Genomic DNA, 25,822 nt, shown 5'->3' with positions numbered 1-25,822 from the left:
GAGTTTTTCAAATTTTATGTGGTGCTGTCTTGAGGTTTTAAAGTTATATTTTCATTAATTTTCTCACTCTATGGAACGAGTCATAGGATGTTTGAGCGACGCTGCTACAAAAGCAAGTAAGCAAATTTGACAACATTTTATGCCGCCCCCTTTTTTTTACAGTTTTATATATTAATTTATATTATTTCGTCTAACCCACTAGAATTAACTAAATTTAAAAAATATAATATATTATGATATTTTAATCAGTTTTTAGTAAAATATCTTATTAGGATAAATTTCAAGACTTAGATAATAAAATAAAATTGTTTCGATTTTTGATTCTAAACAGAATGATGAATATACCTATAATATATTGATAATATATTTTACAATGATTTTTTTTTGTGGCATCGCCTTTTGGTTTTAATAATTTTAAAAAGCAAAATACAAAATTAAGGAAAACTGAATATTAACGCAAAACCTGTTTTCGACAAAATCATTTTCTTATTTTGTTTTATTTCAAAAATAAATAACCATTGATATTTGAAATTTTTGCAAAATGTTTATATTAGTATTTTCTTTAGGTACATGAGTATAATTTTCATAATATTTTGACTCTTTTTGAGCTATTTATAGACATTTGACATTCTTGAATTTTTTTCAGTATATATTATCGTCAAAAAATTTTTGCTTAGTCAAAAAACTTGAAAATGTAATACAATGTTCCTCATAAGGTTTTATTATAGCTATTTATAAATATTAAAGGTACATTGGCACGATTTTTTAATAAAAATATTTTTAATAATGAGGCCCCTTTATGGGCGCAACTTGGGACATTTTTCTGGGGGGTGTGGCTAGAATTCTATCAGCATTCAGCACTAATTCCCCCTTCATTAAAAGTATATATTATTATATACATAATTTACCTCTCCCAATTCCTGGGCTTATTAATTATACGCTATTTTGAATTGTTATAACTTACAGTTGTTTATTGATAGCCTGAACTTTGAACTGTTATTTTTCCGAATCGTTGACTTTATTATGTGTAATTTATTATTGTTGTTGTCTTTTATCTTTATAGCTATTTGTATATTTACGTAACTAGTACCGCAGTACCTAACGGTTTCGTGTATCTCCGTTTCTTCTTATTCATATGCATATTATACAATGCGTCGATGTATGAACTGCAATAGTTATAGACTATAGTATAGTAGTATAAAATTATTATTTTTTGGGTTTTTTTTTTTGTACCTATATATTATACATAAATATTAACATATTTATCATCGTCCGTCAGATAGAAATCAAAAATGTTCATCAACAAGTATTTGAGCAAGTTCGTGTTCCAGTCTGTCAATCTATTTTGTTTTGTAAGTACCTCTAATCTATTTACTTATAGGCTAAATAATAAATTGTTATAATAGTATAATATTATAATATATTAATATCGCAAACTTCGAACATTTGAGCAATTGAGCAATTCAGACATGCAGTAATTTTATATTATAGTACATTAATACGTATTTGTGACACGTGTTAGTCTTTTCTATAAATTATAATATTATATAATACAGGGTGATTCACCAAGCATGCTCACCACTATTTTTTCCTCTAATAATAAATTTATTCAAATTCTGAATTTTTAAATACAATCAAAAGACTATATTTTCGAATTATTCAATTTTTGTTCTATATACCTACTTAAGGAGTGTCCTATGGCGATACCAACTTCTGTTTTTCAAATGAGTACCCTCTCAGCTCTCTCTCCTTTTTTGCTGTGTCAAATGTGTATAGATTGTAATTATAAATAAAAAAAAAAAGTTATTTAGTGGATATTTCTTTTTCGAACATTTTGATGTGGCTAATTCATAATTTTAACGAGTAATTTCTTAGTTATTAAAATGTTCGCACTAAGGATCTAAGGATAATAGTCCTTAAAAATGGTTTTGCACAAATATCAACTAGATGTAAAATTGGATCGAGTATTTATTTACTTGGGCCATTTTTACAAACTTAATATTAATGATTACAATTGTCAAATCACCATGGGCGTCGACCGATTGCGGCCCAAAATAACCTTTTTATCTTTTAACCTATCCCGATTGCGGCTCGTACATAGTAGGTAGGAAAATAGGAAAATAGGAAATACTATTTATACAAATCAAAATTAAAAAAACCAAAAACATGGAATTATGGAAATATCTAATTTTAATTTTTTAAAAATCTACTTCCAACACTATAATTTAACACTACAATTATTTTAATACTTGTCTATTTATTGACTATTAATTGACATAATATTCATTTCATATCTTTTTTTATTGTAAACAGTTATTTTACTATTTATGTAAGTATATTGTATATACTATTTATGATGCATTTTAATAAAAATATATTTTATAGATATTTTATTTTATTAATTATACGTTATTTTGTGAACCAGTGTGTATAATCGGGTATCTCTGATCACCATATCCCCCATATCTTATACCATGGAACATTTTATCCTTAGAACACAAAGTTAAATAACTCAAAAACTATTCATACGAATTTTGATTCTCATACGTCAACTTTTTCAGAAAAATTATCCACTGTATATTTTACAATTGAAAAGGCGTGTTTTCATTTTAAAAACAGAAGTTTGTATCACCATAGGACACTCCTTAAGTAGTAAAAAGAGGCTCAAGAATTTGAAAAAAATGGTCTTTAAGTATATTTAAAAATTCCAAAAATCAGATTTTGAATAACTTCAATATTGAAAAAAAAGCGGGTGAGCAATGAGCATGTTTGGTGGTATCCAGAATCACCCTGTATAATAAATAATTATACCATATTTTTCATAATTATTCATGTTATTATTAATATTATAAGCATTGTTTCATGTATACGGACTATAGATATTTGGCGTCGGTATTTTGTGTATCGCGTACTTCATGGACAGAAAGTTGTACAAATGGTCAGAGTTTGTTGATTCGGAACTGACCACAGTGCCTCAAGTACTGTCGACTGTCGGTCTGGTATTACTAGTCATTGCCGTCTTCTGTATGTGTGGTACCCTCAAGAACATCAAATATCGATTAATTATGGTAGATATAAGATACCTATTTATTTATTAATTACAACAAAATAGTTCAATACCTTTCTCCTACTTTGTTTACGTCCAATGTCCATTCAGGATAGTCATCAAGAACCTTTACCATTCCACTCCACCTTGAGTACCGATATTACTTCCGTTCTGTCCGAAGAAGGACATACTGTGACACGAATTCACAATGTTAAAATAACTAATTGCCTGCTTCCAATATTTTTGTGGACCTCATTCCTCAAATCGAATGATAATAACAACGATTTTTTTAACATCACCTGATCACCTCATTATTATACACTAGTCTTAATTGAGAAACCACATAAAAACAGACACGATCCTCCACAATGTCAAAATTGTAGGAGTATGGACATTCATATAACCGCATTCTCGCTGCGTGAAATGTGGCGATGATTATCATTCGGAAGACTGCACTAACTCCCCAGCAAAATGCGCCCTCTGCTCCGAGGATCATATAGTTAATTTCAAGGGATGGAGAGTACAAATCCATCATCAAACACCAAACAATTAAACCCACAATCTTCCACAATAATATTACTAAATCGGAAATCCATTAATAAAACCTCGGGGCCCCTCACCGATATCCCTTTTAATTCAAAACCATCCTACGCTTCCGCTACTTCTGGTCCTCAATCCAATACTATCACACACAACTCTAATTTAGAATTAATATTATCTAAATTTCTCTCCGACTTAACTTCTATTAGTAATTATATTTTCGTTTACATATTTAATAAGCAATCAAATCCATAATTAATCTTTCTCTAATCTCTATTACTCCATATACCAATTAAACATTATCTTATCTTTTATAATATATTTTATTTTAACCATATACCGAATTTAATTAAACACTTAACCTTAGACTTAACACTTAACCTAATCGCAAATATTACGATTTAATGTATTTTAATTGCTATTATATATTATTTGTCTGTATTTTTGCATTACTACACAAAGCTAATTGTAATGAAATAGGAATATAGGCGATCATTGGACCACCACCCTTATATCATGCCTTCCAGTCCTGTATACTTTACCCCCTATATTACCTATTGTATACATTTTATAACAGAGTGTATATTATAAAGTCTTGTGGTTCTAATAAAAAAAAAAATTAATAAATAAGAAAATTATTATATGTCAATTATTTAAAAAAAAATGGTTTGGGGCTAATTTACAGAGATAATTTGGGGAAAATTAACATGACGTGTATACTGTATAGTGTATTTGTCATGTGGCTCTGATAATGACAAAGTTTAGTCTCAGATTATTTACAGTACATTTAAAAATTGATAAGAACCTCGCAACATAAATTAAAATATAAAAAGAGAAATTCACTAGCACCTCTTCATTAATTACGCCACTGCTTAATTTATCTATATATATAAAAATAAGTGTACATTTTGAATACATTTTATAACTCAAGATCCACCAAATCGATTTCAATAAAAATTTCAGGACATATTAAAATTGATATGTAGATGGTTTCTGTGAAGTTTGTACGCTGTGGGATAAGTCGTTCCGGAATTATTACCTCTTAAATGCACACCTGGCGACATGGCCAAAAACAACAACAACGTTTATACAATTATTTTTATCTATATAATATATAACCCATAGCAACCATTAAAAAACAAAAATGTTGATTGTGATCACTTCCCTTTTTAAATTAGCCTATGACACTCACAAAGAATGTGGCTTTGTATTGGTGAAAGAATTTTCGAAATCGGTTCAGTAGTTTCGGAGTTTATCCCGAACATACAAACAAACACTATCGTTTTATATATTAGTATAGATATAGATAAAAATGAATGTTTGTGTGTAGATTAGACCTCTGGGAAGAAGAGGCTAATTTAAAAAGTGTTAAATTTGTTTTTTTTATTTGTCGGATTTTAGTACGGTTGCGTTAGGCTTTTGTATTAATTGCAGATTATATTAATCCTCTGTAGGTGGAATTAAGTGAAAATGACAAACTTGGTACAATTTTGATACTTTAGAGTTAAATCATACACTTACGTACAAACAGCACGGGGTCCGCGATCTACCGCAGGTATATTGCCTACTTGATAATATACTGCTGCGAATCAGAATTTTTATTCCGGGCAGCAGAAAAGTTAAGATACATTTTGAACACTATACACCGAATATTAAATAACGAATTGAACAAAGTTTGAATCATGTAGAATTGGTACATTTAACGGGCAACAAAGTGCCAGCGGGATCAGCTAGTAATAATATAAACTATTATGTATGTCTATGTAAAATCGTGGTAAGAAAGTCAAAGGCATAAAAATTCCGTAGTGGATAAGTCCTAAGCCTAAGAAGTCCAGTATATAATATATACCTATACCATGTATATGTATATTTTTGTATATGAATAATAATTTTGATTTTTTTCATATAGGTAATGATACTAAGTATTTATAATCATTGAACTTTTTTTTAAATTAATTATTTTAAATATTGTTATAGGTATATTATATACCAATATAAAAAAATCAAAACTATTATTCATACAATAAAATATACATAATATATTATAATGATTTTTCGGTTTAATTAACTATTATCGTATAGAAATAAATAATAATATATTTAAAAAAAAATATTACAGTTAGTTACAACTTAAATTAATACTAGTTGGAACGTTTGATTGTGCATCACATTGCGTATTTTTCCTTTTACCTTACTACCAGATTTTTTCACCACGAACTTTTTATGTTTCGGAGTTTTTGGTAGTCTAACGTCTATGTAGAATTGTAGTATATTTAAAATAAAAGTGAATGAACAGTAAGCGAGAGGGACAGAAGGCATAAAATATGTATAAAAAAAATACGAAGTCACCCTAGTTGCTATAGCTAATGGTCTAGCTGTATAACTTTTTAAGTGACAAGTGCACACATTATACATCTATACAAATTACACGATATGTATTAACACTTAAATGCCTAAACCTTTTTATAATTTACTATTGTGTCATTTTGTAGTTTTGTGCACAACAATAATTAACAATATATGTATTATAGGTATCTGTACTACTCGCAATCCTTTTGATCGGAGAATATATGTTGGGCAGTGTTGTTTATCATATGAGCAGTGACATGGAACAATATGCATTGGAACGAATGAAATACACGATCAGAATGTACAATAAAACCGGACATGAAGCTACTAGACAGTCCTGGAATACATTACAATCTAATGTAAGTTTAATGATATAACAATGATGTTACATTTTAATAAGTAAAATAATAAGAATAAAATGTTTTATGCTCTAAATATTCATAGAACATAATATGTTATATATTTGTGCATGTAGCATAAATATGAATAAAACTACTCGTTTATTACTCCGTTCCATCCCAACCATCGTATTCCATTGAAAAAAGGAGATATTAATACTTATTAAGTACCTATATTTTAAAATTACTGTGGTTTACTATTATCTATTTGAATTTAATTTTGTCTTGATGATTTTGAAAAATTATATGTTCGTATAAAAAATAAATGGATATAATAACATGTATATTTCTAAAAAATAACGAATATATATTATAGGTACTCTTAAAACATAGAAGCATATTATGATAAATTGTCCAACACTTTTTTTAACAACTAAGTATGTATTTCCACGTGTTGTGAAACTAAAGAAATATATATAAATACTCATTGATTGACAAATAAAATATCACTAAAACTTATACTGCAGTTATACATTTGAAGCCAGGGCCATCTAGGGGGGGAGCAATGGAGCCGTGCCACCCCGGTTTAGATGATGTACGTTATACGAACCCTTAATTATTATTATTATTATTATTTTTTTATTTATTTAAGTAATTTACAATCTATACAACATTATGTACAATGAGCAAATAGGATATTTAATATAATATAAAGTAACAGAATTGAACATTTGTGGGCAGGCACTCTGCAGCAGCACCACCCAACCGAGAACATTTTAGATGTCGTGGTTTTTTTTTTTATTTTAGTAGGTGTCTAGGGTACTGTCTTTTGAGTCTTCTAATTACATTGCCAGGAAGTGAGGTGGAAGAAAGTTGCTTTATTAATGGATTACTGTGAGAGTTTAAGTTGGAGTGAAATTTAGAGTAATGGGCTTTTGCTAATTGATTGAGTGTAGGAATTTTTAGGTCTTTGTGAAGATTAATCATTATTTATTATTTAAATCACGGAATCAGAATCCTTCTCTCGAGAAAAGTACGGGCAGCTTTGGTTAAAATTGCATAATTTCACCAAACTCGTGTTATTAGTAAATAGTAATTACACGATAAGGCAGACTCTACATATCATGTCATAATATTATTGTCTATTTCATTTACTTCGTATTCCATAGTTCCATACTATACAATACTTCTTGTTTTCAGATCGAATGTTGTGGAATTGACGGACCGAAAGATTGGAAGCCGGTTACGAGCAGCGGTGAACTGCCTGCGTCTTGTTGTTACGCCGTCCAAATCGATCAGTCTTGCACGGAAATCAATTCGTACACAATCGGCTGTTTTGAAAAGTTCAAGACCAATCTTCAACAAAATAACCGAATAATATTTTGGTCTGCTGTAGGATTCGCTTTGGTTCAGGTATATTTAGAAATAATACATATTATAGTATTTATACAGACATTTATATAGAACTGCCCACACTCGTTAGATCAATGCAATGTAGGTGCACATCTGGAGTGGCCCCTAGGCCCCCCCAAGCCCGTATTTCTAAAAAAATTTACTGTTAAAAACATAATTACAAAAAAAAAAATATATTACACTATCGAAAGTTTTCTGAAAATTATAAAACCCCCTTCTAACCTAGTCTCTGGAACTGCTCCTGGATCACATTATATTACTGATCGCACGAGCATACTTTTACATTTATTCGAGTTATATTAGGTAGGTGCCTATATAAAAGTTCGTTGCGACTTGCGAAAACAGATCAATAATAATAACCATAATCGCTTACGAATTTTTGATTTCAGATATTTGCTGTATTTTTAGCATTTTATTGCAAGTGTTCTATTGTCCACGAAGAGTATGAGAAAATATAATGATTGTTATTGAAGTTCGTGCAATATTGAAAAAAATTACCTATTGTACTATTTTCTCTATCGTCTCATTTAGCAATAATTAATCATTTATACGGAATAAGGCATATATTATATTATATTATATCATATTATTTATAATTTTATACTTGTATAACTGTTGTATCGTTAAATAAATAAATCTACAATCACGTCTTGTAAAATGTTATAATTTTTCGATTCATACATTTATTATGAGGTTTGTGTGGGTAGAGATATACTACAAATAAACTTACATTTTTCTTATACATTTATTCCGAAAAGGTGAAGGGCGCTTTAAATTTTTCGCATTGGGGCCGAATTTTTATACTTGCGCCACTGTAAGACTGTAAGAGACAATTTGAATCTTCGTCAAGACACTAATGCGTTCATAGACGATTACGATTTACGAGGTCAAGATGATTTCAGAATGTTTGGTGTATGAAAGAGAATGATGAATTTATGAAAAAGAGATATAATTATTTTATATAAGGTTAGATTAGGATACTGGCTTGGCGAAGGGGATAATCCCCTATAGGCTATAATTGGTGTGAATTTTACATATAGAAATAAATTTAGACACTGTTATTAATATTATATTATAATCACATGATTTGTATCATAGGCAATATTTTTATTATTTACTTTGCTTGTTCTAATAAACTGTGGATAATATTCACTTTTTCATTTGTTATAATATAATATAATATCATATTATGATAAATATAGTATTTTAATTAATTTTGCAATTATCATTATTTACCTCTAGTTAAGTCTTCTCTATACCTACTTATAAGGCTATAACCTCATTTTATAAATAAAACTTGTAATAATAATTCTGATTGAACTATTTATACCATTCAATTAAAGGTAAACAAACATTAAATGTATGTCATTTAATCTATATTTAATGGTTGAGTTAAGCTAGAATATAAAATATATTAAGGTTCAATTAACATAATATTTATTCAATTATAGAAAGTTCAATTAATATCCAATACCAATTAAGAAATGATCATATCGAGGTCAAATAAATCTTGAAGAAATGGTTTTAACAGGTTAAATAAATATTTATTTTATGACACTCAACCAACATTGTAGATAAAGTGTTCATTCGATCTATTTTTTTGGTCCAAATAAGATTTATGCGAGCTTTATTTCATCTTAAAACGATCACTACTCAATCAAAACTTAACATTCATTTAACTATAAACATTTAAATAACGACATTAATTTAAAGTTAATTAAAAGTTGGCATGTTATGTGGGATATTAGTAATTATATTTCAATATGTACCTATGAAATATACGAATAAATGTTAGCTTATTCTATGTCTGATTCATAAAAATAAATTAACTCCCTATTCAAACCATTCATATTGAAGCAGATACTGACTATTGAGTATACTTCATTAAAAGTTACAAGTTTACAAATCTCAAGATTTGTTATTATTTAATATCGTCTATTTGCCATTTGGGACTTTGGTAAGCACATAATATATATATATATATATATATAATATTATATACATATATTATATTATCTGTGTTGGTAAATGTATTACAACGACACAATATTAATATTATATTTTATATTATTGTATTAAATAATATTATAGGTACCTAATAAGTTGTAGGTATCTGGTACTGATCTAATCACTAAAACCCGAACCCGGGAAACGGAACGTTAAACAACAACAAAGACGCAGATCAGCTGATTGTGTTAACGTTTACCTATGATCCATTCGTTGAAAATTTGATTGAAAATTTTGCTACAGACAGTCGTCACCACCGGGAGCGTATGTCCTAAAGAGGCCGATGAATGAACAGTTTAGTTCACCAAAGCTATAGAAAATTGAAAATATATCATGATTTACGGAATAAAATTCAAAATTTTTCATTGCATAATTAATTCTATGTTCTAAATTATTTATATGCATGTATTTAAATACTTTCTTTTAATCAAAAACAATTATTAATATTATTAAATATTGTCATTTTTAAATTTCCTATTAAAAAAAAAATATATAAAAACTGTGAGAGTTAATTCACTAAATTATCATACATAATGCTTTCAAAGTGTTACAATTAACAAATAATAATTATTGATTATTAATTAATATATGGATTTTAAATACAATTCATAATATGTTGATATTGAGGTTAATACTAGTATTCATATTACCTATGTGTTACCAAAATGCATATATTTTGAATACCTTTTTATAAGCATTTATGACTCAGTTGTACCTATCACCATTGATTTTATAATATATTCATAGTATTTATAGTATTACTATTACCTATATATTATTATATATTATTAACAGATATCCTGGGGATAGAAACATATCTATATGCTAAATGGTTGATAGATTTATATGGTCATCCTAGATCAGTGCTCTTTTTCTTTAGACGTTTATGGAAAAAGTTTAAATGCTTAAATTTTAATACTATTATTAATATTTTTCAAAAGTATATTAAAACATTAATTTACTATACATTATAATAATTTATCTGTGTGAAAAAGTACATGTAATTTTAGTATATATCTAATCTAGAAAAAACCATTAATTATTTTGATTAAGTAAGCCTTGACAGTTTTACATTAAATTTAGGGAGCCTCTGGACAATAACATTTGAAAGTGTCATCGTGTCTATAAATTATAATAATATACTCTAAAAGTTTCATAAATCCGCGAATACTTACTATTTTTAAATTACAACAAAATAACTAAAATCGTTATTTTTGGTTTTAATATGTAATTTCGTCCAAATTTTAACTTATAATATCTGTAAAAAGTAACTGTGTTTATAATAGATTATTATTATTTAGATTTTTCGGTTACAATATGAACCAGGGGCGGACTGGGCCGGCGGGATACTGGGAACTTTCGCGGTGGGCCGCTACTCAAAAATGATTTGTTATTGCTATATATTTATAATTATTATTAATATAGAAGATCGGTATAAATCGGTAGAAAATCGGTATAAATATGAATTATAAATATTTTTTATTTTCATACCATGACGCGTGTGTGAAAAATTGTTTATATTAAGTGTTTAAGACTTTAGATTTCAGGTTCGGCTGATTGTGCACCTCCCTCACTCTTCAGCATCAATGCATCAGAAATTATTATTTATAATTAGGCCACGGATTTAAATATAAACTGCATTTTCTGAATTTTCTAAACATTGCTTTCCAAGCAAAGAATTCGTTTCATATATTATCAACGAATTGAAAAATGAAATAAGAACATTTATATGGGTTGAAGTCAATATTATAAAAACTTATTAAAAAAAAATTAAATAGAATTAAATAAAGGTGATATTTTTAAATTATATTTCTATTTTTTTACTTACCCATTATGCTCGATACTATAACTTCGGTCTTCAGTTATAGAAAACAACACTTGCCAATATGGAATTACTGTCGAAGTTTTTTATTTTAAAATATTAAATAGCATCTGATTGACTGATGTGCTATAATGAAACTCAAAATATAACGAATACACTACCTATACACCTATCTAAATTCTATTTTATATTCGTTTAAATTGGACTTTTAATTTTTCTGGACATTTTATTAAGCTACGAATTTATTTAGTTATTTTGTTATTAAGGTAATACATATTAATTAATAGGTATTTCTTAAAATTTTTTTATTATTTTATTCGAAACATTATTTTTAAATATTGGGATCAATAAAACTATTTTTATTCAATTACTATTTTATATCAATTAGAATTTGTTAATAAACCAAGTAATAAATGAATGGTTACCAAGTAAAAAAACCGTTATCTACATTATAAGTTTGAATTCAATTTTCCGCATTTGCATCTAGTAGAAACAAATAAATGTTTTTTTGAAGACAATGTAAAAATATCCATCATCCATCGGTCAGGACCATATTATATATATTTTCTATGATTAGGACGGTGAGGTTATAATTATAAATAATCTATGGCAAATGACAATCGTCTGAGACGAACAGCGATTTCAATACGTACTCACATATTTCGTTCCATTCTGGTTATTGAACTATTTGAACTAGGTGCCTATTGGCTATTTTTATAAATGCCATTAATCTCAATACTTCCAGACTGAACTTTTGGATCGGATATATGAAGACGCGCGCTGCATTTTCCTTGGCGGAGATGCACAGCTCTGACACTAGACAATATTATATACACTCGAAGGGAACGCGTTTCGCTGGAAGAATAAATAATTACGTAAGTTTTGTCCTTCTACTCTGTTGAAGCAGTAGACCTAATGTAAATATTTATTGTCAGACAAACTTATATAACCGCTAGACGTAGAGTAATTTTTAAAACCCAGTTGTTATAGGTGTGCAAAAATTATGAAAAATACCTTAAATTATAATACTTTGCCTACAACTGTTAATTTATTGTTATAGTAGAATAATTTTTAAAATTTGAAATAAATGATTAGGCAATGCTTTTATAAGTAGGAAGGTAGGTTTTTATAGCTACCTAATAAAATAAGAAAATACATAATGATTAATGTTATTTAATATAATTTGTAAGTACATAGCAGATCACTTGGCAGATACCTACCACTTGGTGACGATTATTTTTGTCTTATACGTTCTTCGTAATTCCGTTCCGTCACGATAGTTTTAGTTTTCGTAAATGTGAAACATGCATTTTCTATGCATACGGGATACGGGCATTAAACATTTGGGTTTTAAGAGAACACCTCAAACGTACGTTTTTTTTTTTGGGGGGGGGGGGGGTTACGGGATATACCTAAGGGAAATTTTCTTCAAATTTTCACATTTCACTATTTTATATTGTGATATTATTTGTGCCTAGGTTAAGTTTCTGTTTTAGAATCGATCGATAGGTTACCTAGGTATATCACATTCTTTAAATTGAATTCTGGTAGTCGAGTATTGGACAATTACCTACGTAATTTAATTACTAAAAAAATATATTTTCCCCAACAGTGTCACCGGCAGGAGAATACATTATAGAATGTCTATAAACTTGTGGTCTAGTATATGGTTAAAATTGGCATGCGACCATCAACCGGGGGCTTGTTCTGGACAATTTAAATGATCTAATAAGGTTCATCTCATTATTTGAATTAAATTAATTTTTAACCAATTGTTGTGTTAATCAATTTTTTTATTTATTTAATTCGACACACTCGTCTCAGTTTTCTAGTACCTCTAGATTTCTCACGAAATTCATATCGATCATCTCACAGCTTTCATATTCAAAACCAAAAAAATATGTATTTTTAGCTTATTTCAATATTTTTCATCGAACACCAGAATATATTACAGATCATAAAGATTATATTATATCATATATTTTAAACTAAACAAGCCAGTGCCATCTAAAATTTTTTTTGCCCGCTGGCGCCCACATCTTCTTTTAAGTTTTTTTTTTATGAATTTCTCTTTAGGTAATGAAATTGTATACATTTTTTAAACATTGGCAACCTGGTGCCCTATGAAAAATCCTTCTTTAATGAACTAAATATTTTGAATAGTTTTTTCTCTTTAAGATTCTAGACGTTTTAGGTTGAACTTTGTAATGTGTATTCCTACAATAATATTTGTTTTTAATTTTTTTATTTGTTTTTTAAAATGCATTTGCCTGCGGGCGCCCACACCATCCTTCAATTATTTTTCATGATTTTAACATTTGCCAAATTTTTTAAATATTGATAACTTGGTGCCATACGAATAATCCATCTTTAATGAACTAATTTTTTTTTTCTTTTTGATTCTGGGCATTTTAGTTTGTACTTTGTAATGTGTATTCCTGCAGTAACTTTTTTTCCACATTTTTTTTGGTTATCTAAATATATTTAATAGTTTTTTCTGTTTAAGATTCTGGACATTTTAGTTTGAAGTTTGGAATGTGTATTCACACAATATAATTAATTTCAATTTTTTTTTGTTTTCTAAAATGCATTTGCCTTCGGGCGCTCACACCATCCTTCAATTTTTTTTTAGATTCTGAGCGAAGCGATGAATGTATTGATTCTACAATGATGTGTGTTTTTTTTTTATTTTTTTATTTTTGTGTCTGTCATCACCTTTTAGGACAGTAAAAGTGCTTGGATTTTCTTCAATAGTAACTTTTCTGATAGGAAAGTGAATCTAGTTGGTACTTTGGGGGGTCAAAAGTAAAAATTTCCCAGTAGTTTTCACAAGCGACGTGAAAAACAAAAGAAAAATTAAGGAAAAACGGGAATTTTTACGCAAAATCTGTTTTCGAGAAAATCGATTTTGGTTTTTGGTGTAACTCTAAAACAAATGACCGTAGGGACATGACATTTTGACTGAATGTTTATATTAGCATTTTCTATACACCATAAAATTTACAAAATATTTTGACTCTTTTTGAGCTGTTTACGGCCATTGTCAGTTTTCAATTTTTTTAGTTTTTTTTTTCTATAAATATCAATAAAATTTTATCTGTTGAGTAAAAAAGCTTGACAATTTAATAGAAGGCTCCTAGGTTATTGTTTCAAAGGCAGATGAAAAAAATTAAAAATCCTTAGTCACAGTTTTTAATTATAAGCATTTAAAGTTCAAATTTTGACAAAATACGGAAAAATCACGAAAAATAGCAAATTATTTTGATGAGAATTCATAAAAATTTTTCTTTTTAAATCTAAGATTTGAAAATGTAATATAATATTACTCATAAGTTTGTCTACCTTTATCAAAAAAAAAATGTCTAGAAGAAACTTAAATTAAATTTTTATGAGCGTCTGAAATTTATATTTTTACAACATTTGATATTTACTCGATTTCTCATGTAACAATTTTCTTATTTTATTGTAATTAAAAAACGAATGACTGTAGATACTTGAAAATTTCACTGAATGTTTATATTAGCATTTTCTATACACCATAACATTTTGAAAATATTTTGACTCTTTTTGAGCTGTTTACGGACATTGTCAGTTTTCAATTTTTTTAGTTTTTTTTTCTATAAATATCAATTAATTTCTATTTGTTGGGTAAAAAAGCGTGAAAATTTAATATAAGGCTCCTGATATATCGTTCTAATAGCAGTTGAAATATATTAAAAATACATAGGCACAATTTTTTTTTATAAGCATTTAAAGTTCAAATTTTGACAACATTTATCAAATTTATAATTTATTAATTATTTTATGGTTAAAAATGTATAAAATGTTTAACTTTTATGGCTAAAGATTGAAAATTTAAAACAAGGCTCCGAGTAAATAGGTTATATATAAATTACTTTATTCACAATAATATCATCAAATATATTTGGTAAAATCATAGGCTGACTGACCGTTTTCGCTCAGAATCGTTTTTCTTATACAATGATATTATATCATTGAATTCAAATTTAACACCATCCATTACAGTGACCCACTTGTAACCTACTGTACAGCAGAGCGACATCACTTATCCACCTTTTTAGTCATGATGTGACTAGTTGAAATTTTTGTATTTACTTTTTGAACATTGATAACATGGTGCACTTTGAATAATCCATCATTAATGAACTAAATATTTTGAATAGTTTTTTTCTGTTTAAGATTCTGGACATTTTAGTTTGAAGTTTGTAATGTGTATTCACACAATATAATTAATTTCAATTTTTTTTTGTTTTCTAAAATGCATTTGCCTGCGGGCGCCCACACCCTCCTTCAATTTTTTTTTAGTAATGTGACTAGTTGAATTTTTTGTATAGACTTGAACATTGATAACTTCGTACCCTATGAATAATCCTTCTTTAATGAACTATATATTTCTATTAGTTTTTTTCTGTTTAAGATTCTGGACGTTTTAGTTTGTACTTTGTAATGTGTATTCCTGCAGTAACTTTTTTTCCACATTTTTTTTTGGTTTTCTAAAATGCATTTGCCTGCGGGCGCCAACACCCTCTTTCAATTTTAGATTCTGAGCGAAGCGATGAATGTATTGATTTTACAATGATGTGTGTTTTTTTTTATTATATTTTTTTATTTTTATTTTTTATTTTATTTTTTATTTTTGTGTCTGTCATCACCTTTTAGGATAGTAAAAGTCCTTGGATTTTCTTCAACAGTAACTTTTCTGATAGGAAAGTGAATCTAGTTGATACTTTGAGAGGTCAAAAAAAGAATTAATTTTGCATCATCAATTTTAAAACGTTGATTTACCTAGATTAAAAAAAAAAATTAATTTGTTATACTTAAGCTCGGTAAACTTTAAGCGTTGTACGGGTGCGTAAGACACCGAAAATCGTGAACTTCGTAAGGCTATACCATAAAAACCAATGATTTCCCTGTAGTAGAGTTTTGAACAAGTACCTACATAGGTAATTTATAATAATTCCTATTGTTTTTTAATTAGGTACCAAAAAAATATAACTTCTCAAACATTGTGTCTATTGGCACTGGTGGGAGAATGTATTATAATGTCTATAAACTTGCGGACCAGTTTGTATAGTTAAATTTGGCATGCAAACTATAATTGAAATAGAAAACCAGAATAGGTGCATTGCAGATGATAAAGATTTCTGTAAAATAACATACGATTTATCAATATACCGTTTAGGTACTGAGTATAATACTATAATATATAAGTTCTATGGATTTATCATAGTAAATAATATATTTTATAATATCTATGGCAATCGTTAATTGTCGAAATTCGTCGGCGACGGTTAACAATTCTAATAATTTCAGCAAATACTATTGTATTATAAATATAATATATTGTATATTTTGATTTCAGTGAACAAAAAAATAATATGCCACCAATATAAACGGACAGTTTGTTAAACCGTACATATTATAATGTAAGTCTTAACACAAACTCGCAAATTTCATTATGATCAGGTTATTTTCATAAAATATTTCGATACTTTCAAGTTTCAGCTCATCGGAGTGAGATGATTAGATAAAGATGGATGAAGATAGCTGTTTCTTCGGCGATGGCGGCACTCTAGCTACGTTTCACCGGAAGAGTAGATGTTTACGAGTAAGTTTGTTTTCATATTATTACCTACTATTTTACATTTACTTTTTAGACTTAAATTAAATATTTATTGCCACGGACAATCTGTTAACTGGGAGACGTAGAAGCATTTATACGTTTACTCCCAAAAGTGCAATGTATAAAATACGGGAGCCCGAACCGTCCAAACCCGTCTTCGTTTCTCCACGCCAAGTTTAATACACGTACCTTTTTGCATATACTATACGTCGGGTATTAACTTAGATTTACGCTAAGTATTTAAAACAATATAATATTATTAATATTTATATTTTATATACATTATACACCTCATATATTTTATTAGCATACTTACACCTTTTTTAGTACAGTTTATACCCTCTTATAGAAATAGGTACCTATTAAATATTTTGAAATTATATATTATAACCATACACTTTAATATAAATTCGTTGTTATCAAGACTCATCGTCTTAAAACGTAGGTACTCTTTTAGCGAGGGAGCTTCGATCCACAAAAATTAAAATTGAGGGGATTGGCGGTTGTATATACTTCATAAATCTTTTTCGATTGAAATCGTGTAAATAATTTAATTAAACAATCGGGTATCACTAGTATCACTAGTATCACTAGTATTATATTACGTGCAACGGTATAAGATCACCGGAACAAGATGGCAGAATGAAAATCGATTAAATAAAATATGAAATAATGTTGTAGTAGAAGATGGAAACTTCAGTTTATTCTAATTTATAATCCGAGTATTGTAATAACTATTAAATTCATCATTGAACGATTATTCAGTGGTCACTTGGGGATAAATTCCAAAAGTATAAATGTAAATTAAATTAAGAATCATTAAAAACAATTTTGTGAAAGGAACAACATTATTTCTAATATTAATGTCTTAATTATTATTAACAAATAAATACAAATACTGGATATTTTAATAGCTTTTAACTAATAACATTCAGTGTAAATAGTTTCTGATCGACGTACCTATATGTAAGTAACTTCTATAAAATGATTATTCACGAAAAAAATCCTAACAATGTAATGCAAAGATTCTCATAAATTGATCTTAACAGCAGCCTAAAAACAGCAAAAATACATTTGTACAACATTTATATTTTATGCATCACACCTACCAAATTGAAATGTTGACAACATTTTAATTCCCTATTATGGTGTAGGTACCTACTAATACAAACAATAAATTATTATTCGAAAACACAATTTTGTATATTATTATATATTAAAATACTAAATACCTACAATGAAACTAAAAATAAACAAATTATTGCGTCATACTGAGTGCCTTTGGTATATTATATATGAAAATAGAATCTTTATTACGAATTCTTATCGATTACACCGACACAAAAAATATACCTAATTATAAAAATTAAAAAATTAAACAACACACATTATTGTAAAATCAATACAGTCATTCGATCGATCCGCTCAAAATCTAAAATCTAAAATACATCCGATACAATTAAGCTTAACATATATTAGGTAAATCATTATTATACATTTTGTGCTCGGCAGTATTGGGAGAAAATGTTAGACTTGGAATTTTACAAATCTAGTTGCAGGTATTAAAGTCGGTACTGTACATTTGACTGTATACCTTTATGTTAACTCTTGGTTAATTCTATAAACCAGAAATCACATTTTTATTTAATGATTTATTAAAAAAACAATATGCTTTTATAAAAATATGCTTGTGCTTCTAATATCTATTCACCACCTTAATCAATACCTAGTTAAATCAATATGAAAACGAAAATAATAATTTAAATAATATATTTTATTATTATAATTTAAATTATAAATATTAAATTGTAAACTATTTTGGTTATATTGTCATATGAAATTTCAATGAACAAATTGTTCCTTAACACGGAACTCTTTGACATAAAAAGTTGTATTATATTATATCTATGGATTCATCATATTGACGTAATATAATATCTACCTATCATGTATATTCTATGGCAATTCTCAAAGTCGTTGCAGAAGACACAGTCGATTAAAAATTCTAAAATGTCAATTAACAAAACAGACATGAACAGAACAAAAAACATACTGCGTTCCGTATGGTTTTATTTTTTATAAATCAAAATAGTTTTAGTTCTGTATCTGGAGCATTTTCACATCGGCATCGCAGTGAACACACGTCACGGATTCAGTCGAAAGAGTCGATATTAAAAATAAATTTGTTTTCATATTCTTTCGGGGCTTAAATATTTACTTTTAAGATTTAAAATAAATATTTAATGTCACGAAAAATGTGCTATCCAAGTAACGTACTACGCATATTTTAGACCCGAGCTGGAAATGTATAAAATACGCGAGATCGAATAATACAAACGCCGCACAGTGTTCCAAAAAGGATTTTTAGCAGGACAAAATGATTTCTTTTTCGGATGCTTAGTTTATTTTTTAACTTAGTTTTTGCAGTGTGCATCCATAAAGTCCGTAAACAAATTTCTGAAGTCTTATGATAAATTTTTTTTTAATTAAACAAATGTTTAGGTATTTGTCTTAATGATAAAACTAAACTATTAAGTTAAAACATAAAGTATGTTTTTTTGTCATTTGGTTTTATTGAGAGTTATAATAATTGTTCTCTAATTCTAAAGTTTATATTAATATAAAATTATACAATTATAATAGGTTCTATATATTGTATTAGGTATTGTGCTGAAACTTGCCGCAATCAAATCATGTAATAACGTTTAGATGACAAGTTAAGCTAATTGAAAACACTAATTTCAAATTTCTACTATCCACTACTTTTTTTCCGTATCCATTAATAATATAAAATAATATATTTTAACATTTCTATACACATATATATTATTTAAAAACTTAACAAAAAAAAATATACCTTCCACTAGGGTATCCATGATATTAAAGTAAAATAAACGATCTAACTTTATTCAACGAACAACGCTAACCATAAAATAACTATACGCTCAATCAATTTAGCTTGTTTTTAAAAATCTTATTTCCGACTATTAGTGTATTCAGTAGGTACCTAGTACCTACACTATAACAATAGCTATATACTACCTATCCTGACCACCCCGTGTATAGCTTCGGTATAGGTACCTATATAAATAGTGTAAATGTAAATACATACACGAATGCGTTAGGTACCTATTATTATGTCCCTAACATTTATTTTATTTTCTTGAACACAATGTTTCAAAATTTATTAACTAATATATAATTAATTGTCATATTATTTATAAATTATTGAAATACAATTAATACACCTACTATAATTATAAATTAGTAATAACTAATAAGAATAAATTCGTGGATAAACTATTAAAATACAAACGAATAAACATTAAAGGGTACAATGTATTTCCGGTAGTCGGTTGGGTATAAAACTAATAAATCCTTGAATACAATATTAAAAAATACAAACTTACACATAATAGTTATAATAGGTATAATACAAATTAAACATTACACATATAATATATAATATCTTTAACGCATTGGTCATAACTCATAAGTATATTGTTGAACATTTTACTGAATGCTACGTATTATTACAGAGATGGTATTCGTCATTGAACATTTGCCAACTGGGGTCTGGAAATAATATATCATATTAAGCAGAGGGAAATGAGCAGTTAGCGGTGCAGAGTTTCAAAGACTAAGTTTTATAGCAGATTTCGATTAGGACACGGTGAATGTATTTTCTTATTTTTCAGTATGTTTATTTTTAGTATTATTAATTGATCAGGGGATGTATTGCCCGCAACTTTTAAATTATTTTTACAGTAACTACTGGCATAACACTATGCCAGATATCAATAAAGTTGTAATAAAAATTAGGAAATTGGTCAGGTATGATATTTTTTTAAATAATTATTTTGAGTAGGTAATTCGCTCAATGATATTTAAATATTTTTACCGATAATCAAGTACGATGATTTGTAAGTAACTAGAGACTGAGTGAATAGGAAATGTATGGTATGGCGAAGATAAGGGGAAAGAGGTCAACAGGATTTCAGAATGTTTGACGTATGAAAGGGAAAGACGAAAAAGAAATGTAAGGTTAGGCTAGGCTACTGGAGTGTGTGTAGCAGATATGAGAATGTTAAGTTAGGTGTGTAATGGCCAATAAGGAAGATAGAATAGAAAATTAATTAATTAAAGGTAGTGTAGTGTTGTGTAGTGGCATATATTGTAGTGAAAACAAGAGAGATTGGATTGAGGTAGTTCGGTCACTGTATGATAAGGGTATAGTGAGAGTGAATAAAGAAATTTATAGGTGAATGGAGAGGTGAGAAGATTGAAGAAGAGGTGGATATACAGAATACTGATCTTATGGAGGCGTGAAAAGAGGGTAGCTATACCTGTATAGTTGTGTGAGAAGGGGGAAGAAGAAGTCTGAAAGGTCCCGGTGCCAATTTTTCAAATCTTCAAATTTTCCACAATTCTATAAAATATGAAAATTAAATTTTATATTTTAGTTGCCACCTCAATTATTAGACTTTTCCACTAATCTACTACCCGATAACTATTTAGGGAATTGATAGGGTGTATTTTATCTAAAAAATTACTTTACGGGAATAACTCTCAAGCTTTGTGGAATTGTCGGATTTTGATGACTGTTTTTTTATCTGAAAGAAGAAGACTTCCTACAGCTCGCATCAATCTCTGATTTTGTATTTTATTTCAAATAGTTGTATTAAAAAATTTGTAAAAAAATGCTTTTTATCTTATATTTTTTTTAGATATATTATAAACTTTGAGAATAAAATATTGAAAAACAGAGATCAATGCGGGCTATAGAATATTTCCCTCTAGCAATTCAAAATTTTTGAAATTTCGTTGATTTTACAAAGCGGTATTGTTATTCCCGCAGAGTCTATTTTTGAGGACAAAATGGCATCGGCACCGGGCGCCTGAAGGTAGAATAGTTAGGTTAAAAATGTCGAATACGTAGGTAAGGATCTTGAATTGCAAAGGCCACTCGACTCTTTGGCTGAAACTATACTGGTAACAACCTTGACTTATGGGATAGAATAAAAAGATCGGTGGCCGGTTGTGATGTCAGCGCACAATTTTTTTTCCCACTTTGACACACACTAGGGCTAAAATATCGGAAGGGAGGCTCTAGTCATCACCAGCTGATATTACATGAAAAGTAACCCGTGAGGGCGTTGCCCCCACACCACCATACAAATATTCGTTTGAAAATATAAAAATATAAAAGAATTTTTTTTATTTACTCGAATTTAATTTTTCACAATAATAATATACTGTTTGTACATATATAATATAGTTAAATGTAAATGTAATTAAAATTCAAAAAAAAAATTAAGAATTACAGTTGAATTTTAAAAAAGTTTATTAATATATTAGCAAATATTAAAGATATCAATACGGGACAGTCAATGTTAAAATGTTACGACGTATGATCCTCCAAAAATCGTAGTATTTGGCGGTTGCCTATAAGAGAAATCCTTCAGCGTAGTCAAACAAATGAAAGGACCTATGATATGTTTGAAGGTAGGCCAAACCCATATGTTTTCGGGGGGACAAATGTATCGCGGTTTTTTAATCGAACTATCCCGTATCTATATTTTATCTATAGTATTTCAACCAACAATTACTCCCCGCTACAAACAACCAAAAAACAAAAAAAAACAGCTAATGGTCACAGTTGCTGGGCTTTAACACGGTCTTAAAGACTGCAAGCTAGAGTTGTACCAGTATAATTAAAAACTTAAATACAGCCAACCTTAATTAATGATTTTTTTACCACAACAAATTATAAAATGTCACAAAATATTATTTTATTAGGGTTTTATGAGGTTTTCAATCCTTATAAGTTGCTGTAAATAGAAAATGTAGAAAACAATAGTTTTAATTTAAAATATGGTTTTGTGTTTTAATATCCTGTTGTGAAATAATTCTCAAGGTTTCCTTCCCACATTTTTTTACATTGTACTAAATCTAATTTTTTCTGCACATATTTACGAAAACTAAAACAGATATCTGACCGTTTTTATTTGTATTTATTTTAGACTTTATAGTTTGTAATTTAAAATTGACTGTAGACCCAGCTTAAACACAATATTATTTTAAATTAAACATTATTTTATGTCCTTCATACATGACTATCACATACTAGAGTCCATGCAGGACCTCTTCCCATTTAACTTTTTGCATCCTTTATCAATTTTATTCATTTTTATACATTTTCTAATACATATATATTACGGTGATACACCTCTGATCATAATAACTGTTCGTTTATTTTAATGTAAACAATACCTAGTTTTTGATTTGTAGTTGATTTGTAGTTCTTTTGTTTAGTATTATTTCGCCCAGGTTCCTCATACAATATTTTTTTTGATTCATTTAACTATATAATTTAAAAACAGACTGGTTACCTATGTTCTTTCACGTTACCATTCAATTTATTTTTTCATTTATTTAACTCAAAGTAATTATTTATAAAAATAATTCAAACTTTTTTTTAACTATTTTAAATGCATTTTTGGTGGGTGCCAACGTTCTTTTAATTTTTTTTTATGAAGCAAACAGTTTTTGATCCTTGTATAGGTTTATAGAAGTTTTAAACTGACAACCAGTTGCCATCTGATTTTTTAAAAAGAAATTTTTTAAATTTCGAGGCTAAAAATTGAGGAATTGTCTAGATTTCACAAAAATGGGAAATTATCAGAAATCTGGGAATTCCTAGAGATTCAGATGCCATCGGATATTTAAAATTTTTTTTGTATATTTCCTAGATTCAGGCATTTCCTCGATTTTAGCCGGCTCCAACAATTCACGAATCTAGGAATTCCCAGATTTTCTGATAATTTCCCATTTTTGTGAAATCTAGACAATTCCTCAATTTTTAGCCTCGAAATTTAAAAAATTTCTTTTTAAAAAATCAGATGGCAACTGGTTGTCAGTTTAAAACTTCTATAAACCTATACAAGGATCAAAAACTGTTTGCTTCATAAAAAAAAATTAAAAGAACGTTGGCACCCACCAAAAATGCATTTAAAATAGTTAAAAAAAAGTTTGAATTATTTTTATAAATAATTACTTTGAGTTAAATAAATGAAAAAATAAATTGAATGGTAACGTGAAAGAACATAGGTAACCAGTCTGTTTTTAAATTATATAGTTAAATGAATCAAAAAAAATATTGTATGAGGAACCTGGGCGAAATAATACTAAACAAAAGAACTACAAATCAACTACAAATCAAAAACTAGGTATTGTTTACATTAAAATAAACGAACAGTTATTATGATCAGAGGTGTATCACCGTAATATATATGTATTAGAAAATGTATAAAAATGAATAAAATTGATAAAGGATGCAAAAAGTTAAATGGGAAGAGGTCCTGCATGGACTCTAGTATGTGATAGTCATGTATGAAGGACATAAAATAATGTTTAATTTAAAATAATATTGTGTTTAAGCTGGGTCTACAGTCAATTTTAAATTACAAACTATAAAGTCTAAAATAAATACAAATAAAAACGGTCAGATATCTGTTTTAGTTTTCGTAAATATGTGCAGAAAAAATTAGATTTAGTACAATGTAAAAAAATGTGGGAAGGAAACCTTGAGAATTATTTCACAACAGGATATTAAAACACAAAACCATATTTTAAATTAAAACTATTGTTTTCTACATTTTCTATTTACAGCAACTTATAAGGATTGAAAACCTCATAAAACCCTAATAAAATAATATTTTGTGACATTTTATAATTTGTTGTGGTAAAAAAATCATTAATTAAGGTTGGCTGTATTTAAGTTTTTAATTATACTGGTACAACTCTAGCTTGCAGTCTTTAAGACCGTGTTAAAGCCCAGCAACTGTGACCATTAGCTGTTTTTTTTTGTTTTTTGGTTGTTTGTAGCGGGGAGTAATTGTTGGTTGAAATACTATAGATAAAATATAGATACGGGATAGTTCGATTAAAAAACCGCGATACATTTGTCCCCCCGAAAACATATGGGTTTGGCCTACCTTCAAACATATCATAGGTCCTTTCATTTGTTTGACTACGCTGAAGGATTTCTCTTATAGGCAACCGCCAAATACTACGATTTTTGGAGGATCATACGTCGTAACATTTTAACATTGACTGTCCCGTATTGATATCTTTAATATTTGCTAATATATTAATAAACTTTTTTAAAATTCAACTGTAATTCTTAATTTTTTTTTTGAATTTTAATTACATTTACATTTAACTATATTATATATGTACAAACAGTATATTATTATTGTGAAAAATTAAATTCGAGTAAATAAAAAAAATTCTTTTATATTTTTATATTTTCAAACGAATATTTGTATGGTGGTGTGGGGGCAACGCCCTCACGGGTTACTTTTCATGTAATATCAGCTGGTGATGACTAGAGCCTCCCTTCCGATATTTTAGCCCTAGTGTGTGTCAAAGTGGGAAAAAAAATTGTGCGCTGACATCACAACCGGCCACCGATCTTTTTATTCTATCCCATAAGTCAAGGTTGTTACCAGTATAGTTTCAGCCAAAGAGTCGAGTGGCCTTTGCAATTCAAGATCCTTACCTACGTATTCGACATTTTTAACCTAACTATTCTACCTTCAGGCGCCCGGTGCCGATGCCATTTTGTCCTCAAAAATAGACTCTGCGGGAATAACAATACC

General features: G+C 28.2%; 1 protein-coding gene and 1 long non-coding RNA gene across 2 annotated transcripts; both read left to right on the top strand.

Annotated features, from left to right (window-relative positions):
- Nucleotides 1-650: 650 nt before the first annotated feature.
- On the top strand, nt 651-8,800 carry LOC132941399 (leukocyte surface antigen CD53-like). The gene is made up of 5 exons (XM_061009436.1): nt 651-1,352; nt 2,880-3,068; nt 6,118-6,294; nt 7,474-7,686; nt 8,076-8,800. The coding sequence occupies exons 1-5, from the start codon at nt 1,293-1,295 to the stop codon at nt 8,142-8,144; spliced, it is 708 nt and encodes a 235-aa protein (XP_060865419.1). The 5' UTR covers nt 651-1,292; the 3' UTR covers nt 8,145-8,800.
- An 8,099-nt stretch (nt 8,801-16,899) lies between these two features.
- On the top strand, nt 16,900-20,823 carry LOC132940737 (uncharacterized). The gene is made up of 3 exons (XR_009664099.1): nt 16,900-16,962; nt 17,036-17,144; nt 20,699-20,823. It is a non-coding gene; the product is annotated as an uncharacterized LOC132940737 (long non-coding RNA).
- Nucleotides 20,824-25,822: the final 4,999 nt, after the last annotated feature.

This window comes from Metopolophium dirhodum, chromosome 3 (genome assembly GCF_019925205.1).
Source record: "Metopolophium dirhodum isolate CAU chromosome 3, ASM1992520v1, whole genome shotgun sequence".
NCBI classification, from domain to species: domain Eukaryota; kingdom Metazoa; phylum Arthropoda; class Insecta; order Hemiptera; family Aphididae; genus Metopolophium; species Metopolophium dirhodum.
This window is presented reverse-complemented; position numbering and strand designations above follow the sequence as displayed.

What these genes read in the sequence shown, in the direction of transcription:
- LOC132941399 (XM_061009436.1), top strand. Translation starts at nt 1,293, where the DNA reads ATGTTCATCAACAAGTATTTGAGCAAGTTCGTGTTCCAGTCTGTCAAT. An exon ending in CTGTCAATCTATTTTGTTTT is followed by an intron (nt 1,353 to 2,879) that starts GTAAGTACCTCT and finishes TACGGACTATAG; the next exon opens with ATATTTGGCGTCGGTATTTT. An exon ending in TCAAATATCGATTAATTATG is followed by an intron (nt 3,069 to 6,117) that starts GTAGATATAAGA and finishes TATGTATTATAG; the next exon opens with GTATCTGTACTACTCGCAAT.